This window comes from Miscanthus floridulus, chromosome 16 (genome assembly GCF_019320115.1).
Source record: "Miscanthus floridulus cultivar M001 chromosome 16, ASM1932011v1, whole genome shotgun sequence".
Lineage (NCBI taxonomy): Eukaryota > Viridiplantae > Streptophyta > Magnoliopsida > Poales > Poaceae > Miscanthus > Miscanthus floridulus.
Window position 1 is genome coordinate 51,718,801 of NC_089595.1, and position 15,521 is coordinate 51,734,321.

At 44.3% G+C, this 15,521-nt stretch overlaps 1 protein-coding gene across 5 annotated transcripts in view; it reads right to left on the reverse strand.

The window, feature by feature from the left end:
- LOC136511446 (uncharacterized) overlaps nucleotides 1-14,120 on the reverse strand; it is a 216,433-nt gene extending 202,313 nt beyond the window's left edge. The window contains exons 1-3 of one of the 5 annotated variants that reach the window (XR_010772708.1): nucleotides 13,465-14,120; nucleotides 11,182-11,305; nucleotides 7,806-8,076 (exon numbers count right to left, since the gene is read on the reverse strand). Coding sequence is in view for 3 of the 5 variants with exons in the window: in XM_066505507.1 (XP_066361604.1) it covers nucleotides 13,500-14,015 (516 nt within the window). In the remaining 2 variants the exon portion in view is untranslated. Of the gene's footprint in view, nucleotides 1-7,805; nucleotides 8,077-10,331; nucleotides 11,306-13,464 lie in introns of those variants that run through there. The other 4 variants (XR_010772709.1, XM_066505508.1, XM_066505506.1 and 1 more) reach the window with 4 other exon arrangements.
- Nucleotides 14,121-15,521: the final 1,401 nt, after the last annotated feature.

The window sequence follows — 15,521 nt, forward strand, 5'->3', positions numbered from 1 at the left end:
GTATGTTTGTACCCAATTGGACTGTAGCATTTTAGTGGTTCTCGCAGTGACAACCGCACCGCTAAGAACCCTAGGATGTCTTAGTGCATTCTAGTGCACCTAGGTCCTGATACCCTACAAGTGGATTGGGCACTCGTGTCCTTTTGTGTGTCGCTCCTTTCCGATGCCTCGTCCCTTGCCAAGGCGTGTGTATTGGAAGGAGTAGACCCTTGCCATGTCTTTCTCTCTTGCTCCACCCTTTCTTGGTCCTTGTCAATTACAATGGCGTACGGATTGAAAGAGAACAGAATTGTATAGCCGCACCATTCGATTCACGTCAATCCCTATGATGCTCGGTTCGAAAGACCGTGAGCCATGGTGTTTGCTTAGGATAAGCTGAGGTCTTGGCAATTTATCTTGAAGCCATACCGGTTGACCACAGTTGGCCCGGGAAGTACAGGCTAGACCTTCACTTAAAGCTCATGCTTAGTGAACAACCACTCCTGTTTCCTTGGCCCAGGGATCGGACATCAGCCGAGAGGGCCAAGTCATTTCCTCTTTGTGTCCCTTCTAGGTCTTGTTGGAATATTGTTTGTTCTCTTGCCTTGAGTGTGTTTTGGGAGGTGATCGCCTCAAGGACAACGTTGGATCAGAACCCGATGGAGGAGGAGAACGTGATCGATGAAAGGACCCTTGGAGGAGGAGACCTTGCTGATCGACTACACCGACTAACGAAGATTTGTACCACTACTACCTCGACATCGTAGGTGTCATGGCAGCACCCTCTTTTAGAGAATCCTATTAGACATTGCATAATATCTAGAACTACTAGCGCTTTATATTTAATCATTTGCTAGTATATTGATGCATGCTACTACCTGAGCCATTATCACCCTGATGCAATCCACTCTACCACGACACCCTACTTTGCGCATTCGCTCACTTATACATGCTGACTTGCCTGCTTGCTTGCATATTACACCACTATACTTATTATTAACTCCACTTCACATTATATCGGGGATGTGATGCTGGTCGTGAACCCCCTAGAAATGGTTTGGCTATGGGTGCCAGACTTGGTGGTGTGTGAGCGTGCTACATGTGTCTTGGGTGCGTGGAGAGTGAGGGTTGTGTCGACCGAGCTAGAATAGCGATGAGCCTAGGGTGAGTCTTGCTATGTGGTGCTACCTAGGCACTTGGATATGGAATACCTGTGGTGGGTAAATGGTAACTGGAGGTGTCCCTGGGTGTGAACCTCAGAGAGGTGGAGCCCGGGGTAGAGGTGCTATGGTGGCACATAAAATGGAAACCCTGATGAAGACTTTCTGGCTTGGTCAATCCATAAGGACTTACTAGTACTCAGACTCACCGAGAATCCTTTACATCCCACTCGCCCTATATGGTGTGGGACGGTCGGACTACTTGGTAGAACAATGCCGCTACTGCTAGGCAAACGTGTGCAAGGAGGTACAGGGCGCGCGGTTTTCTCCACACCCTTTTGAGACTTTAGGAGGACTTGTGGACTTGGCTCTTGACATCCAGAGGGCCCTGGCTCTGTCTACAACTCACAGTATCAGCCATCCTAGACTAGACTTGGGATGTTCCAGGGCTGAGAGGTAGGGTGGCATCGTTCTAGGCTAGCAAGCGACCAGAATTCTGCCTAGGAGATTCTAGACGCCGAGGATGGCTAATCTTGTGGGTATGTAAAACCTCTGCAGAGTGTTTGGTTGATCGATCGATACATATGCTGACTTGTCGGCTATGGACCTTTCCTGGGTTTCACTTAAACTAGATAGGAGATGGGTCCTTCTTTCCTCCATCTAGGGTTGGGGTATTTTCTGGTCATGAGCCTTGGGGGCTGCGGGCTGTTGAGACAAGGCCGAGAGGGAGTTGGCATGTCGACCCGAGTGTGTGAGATGAGTGTGGTGTGGTGGTGTGGAGATGGTTTGGGATGGATGGTTGGCGGATGGATATGGATGGTGTAGTGGTGAATGTGTTAAAAATTGGATATTATTATTAATTATATTACTAATGCTATTTACTTCTCGTGCGCTAAGGATGCAAACCACAGCCAAATATTAGGATCGCCAGATTCCTTGTTTATCTTTTCCACTAAAGCTTATTGGTGCTAACCATGGCCTGCACACATCTAGCGGTGTGTAGATTTCCTGCTTCTCAGAGATGCTGACTTTAGAAGGATTAGAGGGTCTCGTGCCTATGCTCAAGTTTGGTTCGGAGATGGAATCTATGCTGCACTACGCCAACTCTGATGATGCCCGTGAAGGAGGAGCCTTCACTCGATAGTCTTCCGCTAGATTAACTCTATAATAGGTGTGTTCCCTAATGATGTAATATCTTGTATTCTTGTAATCTTACGATGTATGACTGTGACATCGACTGAAATATGATAATATGATGGAAACAGTTCTTGGTTTTATCATATTGAAATTCATTCTGTGGATTTTCCCTTCAAGGAAAATTGAGGATGTTTCAATGCTCACTCTTGGTTCCCTCATAGAGCGCACAAATGTCTGACCATAGTGCATGGGCGTCTTTGTGGTTCCTTACGTGGTTGAACACATCTTTGCAAAGGCCTCTAAAGATGGTGTTTCGAGCCTTTGCATTCCACTTTTCATAATTAACCTCATCGCCTTATAAGTTAGTAGCATCTCGAGGTTTTGGTAAGCCTTGTGAGGTGGCTCTAAGTATACCAACGTCTAAGCTTCTAAGTACGCCTCCATGCAAATTTTCCAATATGGAAAGTCATCTCCCTCAAAGATAGGAGGAGGTCCATCCCCGTGAGACATCTTGCTCAAAGCGATTAAGCTTAAAAATGTGAGCACGAGGCTCTGATACCAATTGAAAGGATTAAGATGCCTAAGAGGGGGTGAATTGGGCTAATTCTAAATTTTCTTACAATAATTAAATCCTACGGTTAGCCCAATTAACCCCTTGTGCCTAGAAAAGTTTTTCTATCAATCTAACGCACAAAGGACTTGCAACCTATGTTCCAAACTTACTCTAGCATGGCAATTCTATGAATGTAAAAACAAGTATTGAATTGCTCAAAGTAAATGCTCAAAGTAAATGGAGAGAGAGGAACGCGGCGATGTTTTGCTGAGGTATCGGAGAGTCACCACTCCCCACTAGTCCTTGTTGGAGCACCCACGCAAGGGTGTAGCTCCCCCTTGATCCGCGCAAGGATCAAGTGCTCTCTATGAGTTGATTCTTCGACACTCCATCGTGGTGAATCACCCACAACCGCTCACAACTTGAGTTGGATCACCCACAAGCTTCGTCGGGTGATCACCAAGCTCACAATCACCACCAAGCCATCTAGGTGATGGCGATCACCAAGAGTAACAAGCATGAACTCTCACTTGACCACGCGAAGCCTAATGAGAACGGTGGATGCACACTTTGCTACTCTTGATTCACTAATGAGGCTACTCTCTTAGATTCTCAAATCTCAATCACCTCACTAGGACCTTGCTCTTCTTGGCACTCACAAACATGTTTCTTAGCTGTTGGAATGAGCAAAAGTGACTCCACACATGAGTGGAGCTTCTATTTATAAGGCAGCCTGAAAAATGAACTGTTATGTGCCTCTGCGGGGTGACCGGATGCTCCGGTCATGTTGACCGGACGCTCCGATCAGTTCAACCCGCACACCAGTGTTTAAGTGTTGACCGAACGCTGGCAGGGTCCAATCACCACTGACCGGATATGTCCGGTTGCATTAAACCCTCACTGGAACCTTACTGTACTCGACCGGACGTTGAACCCCCAGGGTCCAGTCAGTACTGACCGAACGCATCCGGCCGCAGATATTCTCTTCTGGAACCTTACTGGAGTCGACCGGACGCTGGACCTCAGCATCCGGTCACTTGACCACTCCAGCGTCCGGTCACGCTAGACGCAATCTCCTTGGTCAAATGAACTGATCGGACCCTGCGACCAGCGTCCGGTCGCACCGAAGCCAGCATCCGGTCAGCATTTGACCCTCCATTCACTTCCAACTCTCGATCATATGTGAATGAAGTTTGCTCCATTGGATCTTAGGCATATGTAGGAGCTACCTAGTGCTAGTTTTAAGAAGTGTGCACCACACCTAACTCACTAGACTCATCTAGGTCAAGCTACCCGTCCATACCCCCCTTAATAGTATGGCCAAAGGAAAAACAAAGTCCTAAACTACTCTAGGTGTCACTCTAACTCCAATCGACACTTAGAACTAGTTATCCTTAACCTTGTCGTCCATCCTTTGAAAACTAAAACGATTTCCATCGTAGGGGCATGACCACCTTGATTGCCCAATTGATCCCCATTACCATGACCTAACTTAATTGCCTCTACAAAACACACATTAGTCATAGTAATCTTGTATTGTCATTAATCACCAAAACCCAACTAGGGGCCTACATGCTTTCAGTGGACGTTGGCCAGCATGTAAAACACCTGGCGGTGGTCCGACACAGTGGGGTTTGGGCCCAAACCGCACCGTATCTATCAGGCAACGACCTCGAGGTCTGCTCTTAGAAGTCCCAGAGGAGAGGGCGATGCTGGGGCTTGTTGCCCGCCAGCACAGCCCCGTGGAGTGTACCAAACGGCGATGTGGGCTAGGCTCCCAAAGTTGAGGACCTAGCCCAGAGCGAAGGTGCCGGCTATGATGAAGAACTCGTCAGGGAAGCGGACACCGCCATCTAGGGAGGTGCCGCTTACTCCAATCACGAGGCAGGTGGCTCCGACCACCATAGAGTCTGAATCGCACTTAATGCTATCCCCTACCTAGCGCGCCAGGTGTCATGGGGTCAGAACCACGGCAAGCATAGTTGTTTGAGTCGGTGTTAGAGTACGAGTCTCTGGTGGCTCGGGTGGACTCAAGAACACAAGAATCATAGAGAGGACGCAACAATTTATCATGGTTCGGGCCAAATGATGCCCTAGGTCTAGCAGCTGATGATCCTTAAACTCAAAAGTACCCAAAATTGAGGGATTACAATAGAGTGTAGAGAGAGATTTGGTAGGGGGTTAGCTCAGTGCTAATCCTAAGGTTGCCTCACCACCGGTGGAGTCTTCCCCTCGTCGGAGAGGAGGAAGACGATAGGATGCAATGGAGGAGCTTTCGGTGCCCCTCCTCTATGTTGCTCTGCTCTTGTTGCTGAGCAGGAGTGGATCAAATGAAATGGAATGTCTCAGGTTCCTCTTCCCCTTCTTTCCTCCCCACTAGTTCCAATCTTATACCTTATATAATGAGATAGGTTGGGTACATGGCGGTTTGGGGAGATGAGTCTACGGTCTATATGCATCAGAGTCTAGGAGGGTCCTGCAGCGACGCTCTATGGACCATGGCGGTGTCATGGAGCCAAAGAAGCCTTGGGCATCGTCCGACTGCTCTATTCTGACACTTTGCGTGTCAGGCTGTGTCGGCTTGGACCGGCCTCCCCTAGGTGGACCTTCTAGAATCTTCTTGGTGGTGAAGGAGGTCGGCTCTAGGGGCTGATGCACGAGCCCAGGAGCCGCCCAGCCCCTAGAGGCTATGGGAAGTTTGTCTTCTTGTGTCACGCCCCGTGCGTGACCCTATCACGAAAGTGGCCCGCAAGGCCACGCCTAGAGCGCGACGTCTGCAAGCCCCAAAGCCTCGATGGCTTAGGGCTTGTCTCCTTGCGTTTAGGCCTTGGCTGGCATCGTAGGCGGGGCAGGAGCCAAGGCCCAAGCTCTGGCATGTCGTCGATTAGGAGCCCGAGGCCCGGGCGAGCCCCCGAGCCCTATGTAGGGGCTACGCCGTGCCCAAGCTTGGTCAGGTTTCTTCGTTAGAGGGTGCGCGCAAGCATACCCAATGGGTATAGCCCATGAGCCCTCGGGCGATCCTGGAGGGGTCGGTCGGGGATCCTTCGGTCAGGAACCATTGATCCCGAGGCTTAAGATACCCATATGTTAGGATCTCGTCAGTATCATCCTCTAGCAAATCTATGATTAGTCTTCCCTAAGCTAGCATAGCATGAAGTACTTCAGTTGGTACTGGTATTAGCATAGCATGAACCGGTACTGGCATAGCATCTCTGTCTCCTTGATCATCGTCCGAATCCTCTAAATCACTGCTAACTACATCATCAATCCTGTCCTCCTCCTCCTCCTGCTGCTCTTCCCACTCGAACTGGTTTGCATCGAAGTCATTGCTTATAAGGCTTACTAAGAACCGCCTTGAAACATCGACTACCATTGAAGTTGAATGAAGCTGCTCCTGCGTCAACTGACCATCCAAATCCATATTACATGGAGTTGCTTCCCCTTTGACCCCCCCCCCTCCATTCTTGTTCATTGCCTCCAACACCGTCAATGGATGGCCCGTCCTAGAGACTCTGCATCGTGTACCCATTCTCCACCACCACCTCAGCCATGGGCACATTGGAAACTTGGACCACCCTATTGTAGCGGGACCAGTGAGCAGGGTCATGCAAGGACATCAGGACGTAGTGTGTCCAAGTCTTCCCACTATCAAACCGCCCCTTCAGTGTGAAATCACCGCCAAACATTACATTCAAATGGACACAAAGATCGCTGAAGCTAGGACGTTCATCAAACCATTCCAATTCTTCTTCCATATCCTCAAACATACCATCTTCTTTCCTAACACTTCCTCCGTAAAAAACTCGGACACAATAATCTATCTACAGAAGCATTTCAGAAAACTTCACCAAGTCGTCGAAATTGCCATACCACGTACAACTAAGTACCAAGACTAATAAATACTATCAATACTAACTACCATTACTACTACAAACTAACTAAACCTTAACTACCTAAACAAACCCTGAATGTTGCGTTCCTGCGTCACATGCAGTGAATCCTTGCGAACGCATGATGCATTCCATCACTCCTAAAGTCCTAGCTGGGCAATACACACACCGATGCATCCATCACCTTGCAAGAAATCCAAAAGACTCGTGGCATGGAAGAGCCAATACGCGTGGAGGCGGAGCCACTGCCACGCGGCCCCACCGATGGAATTCGCAAAGCTTGCCGTCCCGTCAGCGATGATGGTTGGGTAAGGAACTCTTCAATTGCGCTCTTTAGTTTATTTGTCATTTGTCAAAGGGGTTAGAATGCTATTGTTACCTCCTGACGGCTGCTTCACTAGTGCCTATTAATATTCTTCAATTGCTCGTTCTGCTCTCTGGGATTTTGCCAAATCCTAAACTCGAGACTTCCGTCTTGTCAATATGGTAATGACAATAATTGGACAGAGATGTGGTATCTGTTACTTCACTTTTCAAGATATATATTGCTTAACTAACTGGACATTGCTGAATTCGTAGCATCAACACCGCTACTCTGCTGTACATGGTACCGCTTGGCCTTGGAACTTCTACAAGGTGTGCTTTGCATCCTCTCTCTCTATATATATATATACTCTAGATAGCAAAACGTTCGCATTTGCTGTACTGTAGTTTATCTTTTCAGGCCCTGTTTAATTCCCTCCCAAAATGCCAAATTTTTCAAGATTCTCCATCACATCGAATCTTTGGACACATGTATGAAACATTAAATATAGATAAAAAATAAAACTAATTACACAGTTTAGACGAAATCTACGAGACAAATCTTTTAAGCCTAATTAAACTATGATTAGACACTAATTGTCAAATAACAACGAAAACACTACAGTGTCATTTTGCCAAAAATTTCAGCAACCAAACTGGCCCTCGTTTGCTAACTGATTTGCTATATATACTTGTTTTCTCCTCTCTCTCTCTCTCTCTCTCTCTCTCTCTCTCTCTCTCTCTATAGCACACGCGTCTCCAATGAACTCGGTGCAGGGCAGCCTGGAGCAGCGAGGCTAGCAGCGCGAGTTGTGGTGTGCATGACCTTGTCTCACGGGGTGGTGCTGGCGACCATCATGATTCTCCTGCGCAACGTTTGGGGATACGCGTACAGTAGCGAGGAGGAGGTGGTGACATACACTGCGAGAATGCTTCCCATCCTTGCTGTTTCCTTCTTGGTCGATGGCCTTAACGGTTCTCTTTCAGGTAAAGCTCTTGTCTGAAATCGTATTCAATGGTTGATATCTTTGGAGACATCATCTAATACGTACTTCTGCAGTGAAAAGAAAACAAAAATTATCACTTAGGACACAATTTGGTTTAAACTACATCATTCAGTTTAAACTAGTGTTTTCCTAAACTTTAAATGGCACCTACCGTCTAGCCATTGTTCGAGCTAATAGGGAATTTAGATATAGATGTAGAAGTTACATTATAGTATGTTTCATAATTACAACGGGTAGACTATTTAGATATAAATTTAGGGCTTACATTATGTTATACTTTTATAATGATATATGTGGGTACTTTAGATGTAGAGTTTAGGGGTTATATAGGTTGTCTTAAAAATGGGTGGGCAAGTTGTAGATGCATATTTTAGTGGTTACTTTATATTATTGTTATAATAAAAAATGTGGTTAATTTTTAGAAAGCAAGATAGATTTAGTGACTCTTATTGATGATTAGAGCCTATAGAATTTGTGGCGAGATGTTTTTTATTTTTGTAAGATTCTATAGTTTATTTTTTTTCTAGTGTGTTTTGTAAGGATTAACAAGAAGGCTTAGTAACAGTAACATCATTTAATCTGAAATTTTAGAGACATATAATTTTATGAGTGTTTTTTGTAACTTTCCAGGGGTGATGTGGCAAACAGAAAATTGGTGCTCGCGTTAACCTCGGCGTGTTTTACCTAGTTGGCATTCCAACAGGGGTGTTGCTTGCGTTTGTGTTCCATCTAAATGGAATGGTACAATGTCTCTAGTGCCTTTCTCCTCCGCCCTACCAATTGTTTTAACGGCCGCTTTCACTTACTCATGTGAGAGATGGTTGTCTTACTCTAAAGCCTCCCGGAGTCCCGATCTGAACTGTTGTGTTTCTTCGTAGGGTCTTTGGCTTGGCATTGCGTGTGGAAGCATCAGCAAGCTAGCGTTGCTCCTGTGGATTACACTGCACACAGCTTGGGGGAGTGAAGTAAGTAAAAATTTAGCCGCAAGGCTTTTACTATGTGTTACCGTGCAGCTTAATCGATGTGCTCTCATGACTCATGGTCCCAAATTTAATTAGGCTATGAAGGCCAACGACAGGGTCCTCAGTTCATCAGTGCAAACAAAGTGATGGAATCTGCTATCTTCGTTGCATGAATATATGTCATTTGTCAAGGCTATTTAGTGTTAGGATCTGTTTGGCATTGCTCAACTCCACCTATTTCATCTCTACTTCAGAGTTTAAACACTCCACCATGAAGTTAGAGAAGGAAAAAGAGGTGTTCAGCTTTGACGTTAACTCCAGCTCTCTAATGGGAGGTTTTAGTGAGAATAATCTATTGGGCCCTTGTGATTTTTCTATGAATGATATGTTAGTATCTCTCCCCTACATGTTCAGGATTAAGGCTTAGCTGGTCTCGGATCTCTTGAGTTATTACTTGGGTCATGCAGATCCTATCCGATAGAGTAATTCTGCAGTTACGAATTCAGAAAGTAGATATCTACACAAATGCGAAACATTAATTTTTTGGTTTCATGTCAACTTGATATTGGAGTATGACCACTAAGACAAAAAACAATTTAGTTTGTGAGACAACGTCGGATATGCAAGAATTTTCAGATGGAATGTTCAGAAGTGGAGCAGCCAATGGGCCTGAATCAGCTGAAGCTAGTCTATTTGGGCTAAAAATCAGCCCAAATTAGCTGGAGTTAACTTGATAGCTGGCGCCTAGGCTTGGTCGCGGGAGACATTGCGTGGGGAGAGAGAAAGAAATAAGAGAGCACTCCCTCACTAAAAATACAAGCTAAAGTGTTGTTTGCTGATTTATTGTGAAAGAAAAACGTTGTTTCTTCGCTGAAAAAATACGGCTCATAAAACAAGAGAACAGTCCAAATAGGTGGACTAACAACTAACTCACTATTTCTTTGCCATAGCTAATAACTAGTCTAAGTCCATCTGAACAACCCTTACTCCAAACTTTTTCATCGCATTGAGAGCAAATACATTGGTTTTGTCCCATAGACGATCTTACGCAATGCCATGTGATCATGATACGATTGAACAACTAATGTATACAATTGATTGTCTTTTCAATTGTCTTATAGTAATTGAATTATTTTTAATTTATATGCAATCAATAAAGAAAAGTTTGTGAGCTACATGGCAACATTAAATCATACTCTTTGCAAAAAAAAAATCATACTCTCTCCGTCCATAAAAGGATACAACTATACAATTTATGCAAGTCAAATTAGCTTAATTTTAACCAAATTTATATTGAATAGGATTAACATTTATGTCTTCAACTAAGTTTACTAAAAAATATATTTCATAATTTAATAATACTTATTTTGTATCATAAATGTTATCACTTTTTATATAAGTTTAGTCAAACCATAAATCGTTTGGTTCCTTCAAAAGTGAGAATTGTATCCTTTTATAAGAGAGAGTACAGTGATGATGGTTGTCTCTCAGTTCTAAACTTTTGTTAATGAGAGGGTTGCTTCACGAAACAACCACCTCTTTCTCCTGCCATCCTCTCTCTCTTCTATGTCATCAAACACCTTTCCCTCACCTTCCTCTTTCTCTTGCATGTCACCAAATTCTCTGTGTCGTTGCATAAGACTTACCTTTAATACTACTTCTTAACCTATTGAAACTACTACCATATATAGCAATGTATCTGCCCTAGCAAGCCCCTCCCTATACACTCTTGGTGCCCCTTGTTGCCTGCCATCAGATTCGGAAGCGGTCCCTGTTATTGTGCAATGGAAACCCAAAGCGACAGATGACCGCCGCTGCATGAAACCAACCACGAATCCATGATAAGCTTCTGTATCACTGTATGGGTTGGGACTTGGGACCATCGCATCAATACCTTGGGCCCGGTCTAGTCTTCGTCTGCTTCTTAGCCTGACATTGGCTACATACGTACGGAGTACAGTACACAAATAGTTGGTCCAACTGGCCAACTCTGAGTTAAGTGCCACGAAAAGTGATTCACGACCAAGTATCCAGTGAATAATATAATAATATTCATATTTATGACTTTAAATTAATTTGTTATAAAAATATATTTCGTAATTAATCTAATGGTATTTATTTAGAATCATAAACATGGATATTTTTTCATCAATAACTGGTCAAACTACTAAAACGTGACAGTAGAATTACATTCTTTTGGAGCCAGAGCTGTACCACTGTCATGGAGCACCTTTGTTTCCGCCACATTTTTCGACCAACATATACTCCCGGCCCTGTGTTTCATCCATTTGCAGTGTTCTACTGAAGAATTACCCTGTTATGCAACACTACTTCAACGCTACTTCAGCAGTATTTTTCAATGAATAAACAGTGTTTTCCTCTCATAATAAATCAGCATAAGCATCAGCCGCAGCCAAATTTCAACTAAATGAACAGGGCTACTGAACTCGCATGATAAAACATCACATGCACATGCAGTAAACCATATGCAGTAAAATCACCTTCACTTACACGCTTCTGTACTAGAGAAAATGCCAGGCAGAAGATTCCGAATTCAGTAATCTATCTGTAGTACTCCCTCAGTCCCAGCAAAAAGTCATACAAAACAAATTATTTTGACCACTAATTTATCTTACAATATATTGTTATTTGCTAAAGAATCAATATAAGAGACACTTTGAGTAAAAATTTATTGATGCTGAGTTTTATATTCTAAACTTGTATGTAATCTGAATAAGTATTGATCCAAGCTTGTGAAATATAACTACGTGCCTGCCTTTCACACAGAAGCATTTAACACCGCTGCTGGTACCCACAAACACAGTATCCCAGCTACATCAATTTATTTCATTCAGGACTCGGTCATAGAACTATTTTTCTCGTCTGCCATAGGAAAGCTGCAGTTCACTCAAGATTCAACAAGCCATCAAGCAGCTGTGAAGCACAAAACACACAACACAAAGGAACCAAGGGGGGATTTTCCAGTGGCTGGCATCTTGCCCTGATATAACAGCTGAAGTAGTACATCATGCGTGTCCTTGGAAAGGAACAGCTACATCAGCACAATCATCTTTAACAAAAAGCACTTATGTAGGGACATGTTTGGAGGTACCCCTACAGATCAATGCTAAGCACTCTATAGAGTACCCTGAACATGCAAATTCCATGCTGGTCTCTGGTGATGTGACCAAGACAGGTATAGGGGTTTGATAATTGATATGCTACAATGTTATGTATTCATGTGTTGTAGGATGACTATTAGCAAGATAAAACTTTCCAGAAATCCAGGCTAAATAATTCATTAGTGCCTATGCAGGTAAAACACGAATCAAAAACATATGTGAGCCAAGACATCATGCAAAGCATTAAAATAGAGGTTGCTATCATCACATGGAAAGTCATGATGCCAAGCTAATCTATCAATCAATCACCAGAAATCCAAGGTGAACAATTCGTTAATTCCTATGCAAGTTAACATAAATCAAAATACTAGCAGACGTGTCAATACATCATGCAAAGCTTTAAAACAGATGTTTCTAATCACATGGAAGGTGATGATGTCAAGCATATCTATCAATCACCAGCTTGATAGTTAATATGATAGGGACAAAAGGTAGGGCTATGCCCATTCCTATAAACCTAACAATTACTGGCTTGGTTATGTTGATATGATATGTACAGATGAAAGGAAGTTCATTGAGCAAAACCATACCATATCTCGCTCAGACCAAACCCAGTAATAATGGCACAAATCAAGAGTTGTCAGGATGTCACCACTCACCACAACCACTACATAGCTCTATTCTGTACAAGAAGACTGCTTTTTACCTGCATTACATACTACTGATATCTGTAATGTAACCAGTCTTGTTGGTGGCGTTCAATGTCCACAACTACCCTTTTTTTCCCCTTTCAGGGTACCGAATATCTATTTGTCCTAGCAGAGCACCAACTTGCACGGATATTTAGTACTACCACACACCTGACCCAACATTCAAGCCAAAAGAGAACAATGTGGTACAGTTCGCAATTTATAATTGATTCGTACAGTGTCCAAGATCAAACTCACAGAACAAGCAATAGAAATGATGAACAAAGCCAATCACAACAAACATGTCATAAATTCCTGACTATCCTATCAATGCAAGCAAATTCTGAGGCTCAATAACAAGTATGACAAACAAAGCATGGTGGTAATATCAAATTCCTAACTATTTGATTTGATTACTAACAAGTATGACACCAGCAGTACAACTGACAGATCAATCCGCAGAAGTGTTCAGAGTGCGCATCCCTCGCAAAATAGCTTACGAATATACACTCACAATCTCAAATCCATTTCGAATTAGTAGGCGAACAGATAGGTAGACAGATAGACATCTGGAGCAGGAGCATGATTATCTTCAAAAGAAAAAAGAAAAAAAAAGGGGGGGGGGGGGGGGGGGGGGGGGGGGGGGGGGCGGGCGCTGCCACCTTTCAAGAAGGGAGAACCGGCCAGCCATCAGAGGTTACCATCCATGGTGGAAGATCTCAGAGCACTTGCCCTTGAACCACCGGAGGCCGCGCCGCAGCGACGCCTTCACCTTGCCCTCCACCGAGTAGGCCTTGTAGATCGCCACCCTTCGCTGCCGCTTCATCTCCGGGTCGCTGAGGCACCACAAGCTGGCCCCGCCGCCTCCGCCTCCACCTTTCCTGCCGGCACCGGCGCCACCGCCTCCTCCTCCACCCAGTCGCCCCTCCTTCCACCCCGGCGGCGGGGGCAGCGCCAGCGTGTGGCCGGGTGGCAGGGGAAGGTGCGGAGGAGGCGCCGTGGTGTAGATCTCGATCCGCCGGTCGCCGCCTACGCCAGCGCCGGCCCCAGGGAAAGCGTCATTCTTGGCAAAGACGGGAGAGAAGTAGCCGTTGTTGGAGTGCGGGGAGGCGGAAGAAGAGAAGTAGCCGTTGGCGTGCGTGAAGGCCGGGTCCGGCACGGAGGACGGCGGTGAGCGGAGGTCGCCCCGGTAGGGACGGTGGTAGTCGCCCATGAGCGGTGAGCTGTGAGCGGAGACGAAGGCGGAGGCGGAGGGAGGGCGAGATGGGTAGGGAAGCACGGGAGATTCGGGCAACAGTCGTTCGTTTTTTTGTTGGTGGACGGTGGGACCCACCCTTTGCGAGTGAGCAAAGGGCAAAGGTGGGAACTAAAGTAGAGCAAGCACGGGGTGAAGAAAGGAATCTTTGCTTTTGGGCTTCTTTCCCTTGCTGGAATAGAATTAGGCCCAACTTCAGCTGATCCGAAAAAGAAGGGGCAAAAAATCACCACGGCTTTCAAACGGTTTTTGTCAAAGAAAAAAAATAAAGATATTTGAAGTGCCTATATATATGTAAACTATAGTCACATTTGTAGAGATTTTTTGACATTTCCATTGCGCTTGAGAGTGTTGTAGAAAAATAAAAAAAACAGTGTTGCTTGTTACTAATGTCGGATGTTGCCATTATTATATCTATATCTATCGCCACCTTAGCATTACTTCAGCAGCACTTTTCAGCGAACGAACAGTATTTTTCTCTCACAAAAAATCAGCATCAGCATCAGCCAAAATTCAGCGAAACGAACAGGGCCTATATATATCTTGTTTAAAACTAATCCTCACTATAATTCTATCTCAACATGCAAGCTACCCATGTCATTTCTCACTAAGTAACTATCTACTCCCTCCATTTTAAATTATAAGTCACTTTGATTTTTTACATCCATTTTTCCATGTATCTAGACATACATTATGTCTAGATACATGACAAAATAGATGTAAAAAATTAAAGTGACTTATAATTTGAAATAGAGGGAGTACATCATCTTCCATTAATAGTCATTTCATCCCACTAATTTTCAATCTCTTAGGGCATGTTTGCATCACGACTAGATTATAATAATCTAGATTATACATTGAAAGGTCCTTATTTGGTTTTGGTAATTGATTAATAACCTTAGGTGAACTAATATGTGTTTGAGTGAGATACACAGGTGATTAGTTCACATATACATGTGTGAGCAACATATGCCATGATGGTGAAGATGGCTCGAAGATGTTGCAAAGCTCACACATATGACGATGAAGGAGCTCATTGCATATGAGACATGACATTTAATCATGTGATCAAGGTGGAGAAGATCAAGACATGACTTGGCTCGACGGACCGGTTGCAAGTGTGAAGGGCAAGTTGAGTGATGACTTAGCGCTGATGGACCAAAGCAACGGTGAAGAGCAAGTGAAGTCAAGATCGATGAACCAATATAGTCACGTGATGATATGGAGTGAATGATATCATTGTTAATCATGTTGGTGCATGTGTTGCATCGACATCAGAGGAGTTGGAATGGAATACACAAGACAAAGGTATAACCTAGGGCATTTTATTTCACTAATCATAGGTGTGTAGAGAAGTTCATGACTGGGTTTAGGATAAATGGTCGTACTATCCCGAGGGGTAAACTTATTTGCATATCGGTCATCTAGGTATTAGCAATTGATTTTTCATTTCTAGTTTCTATA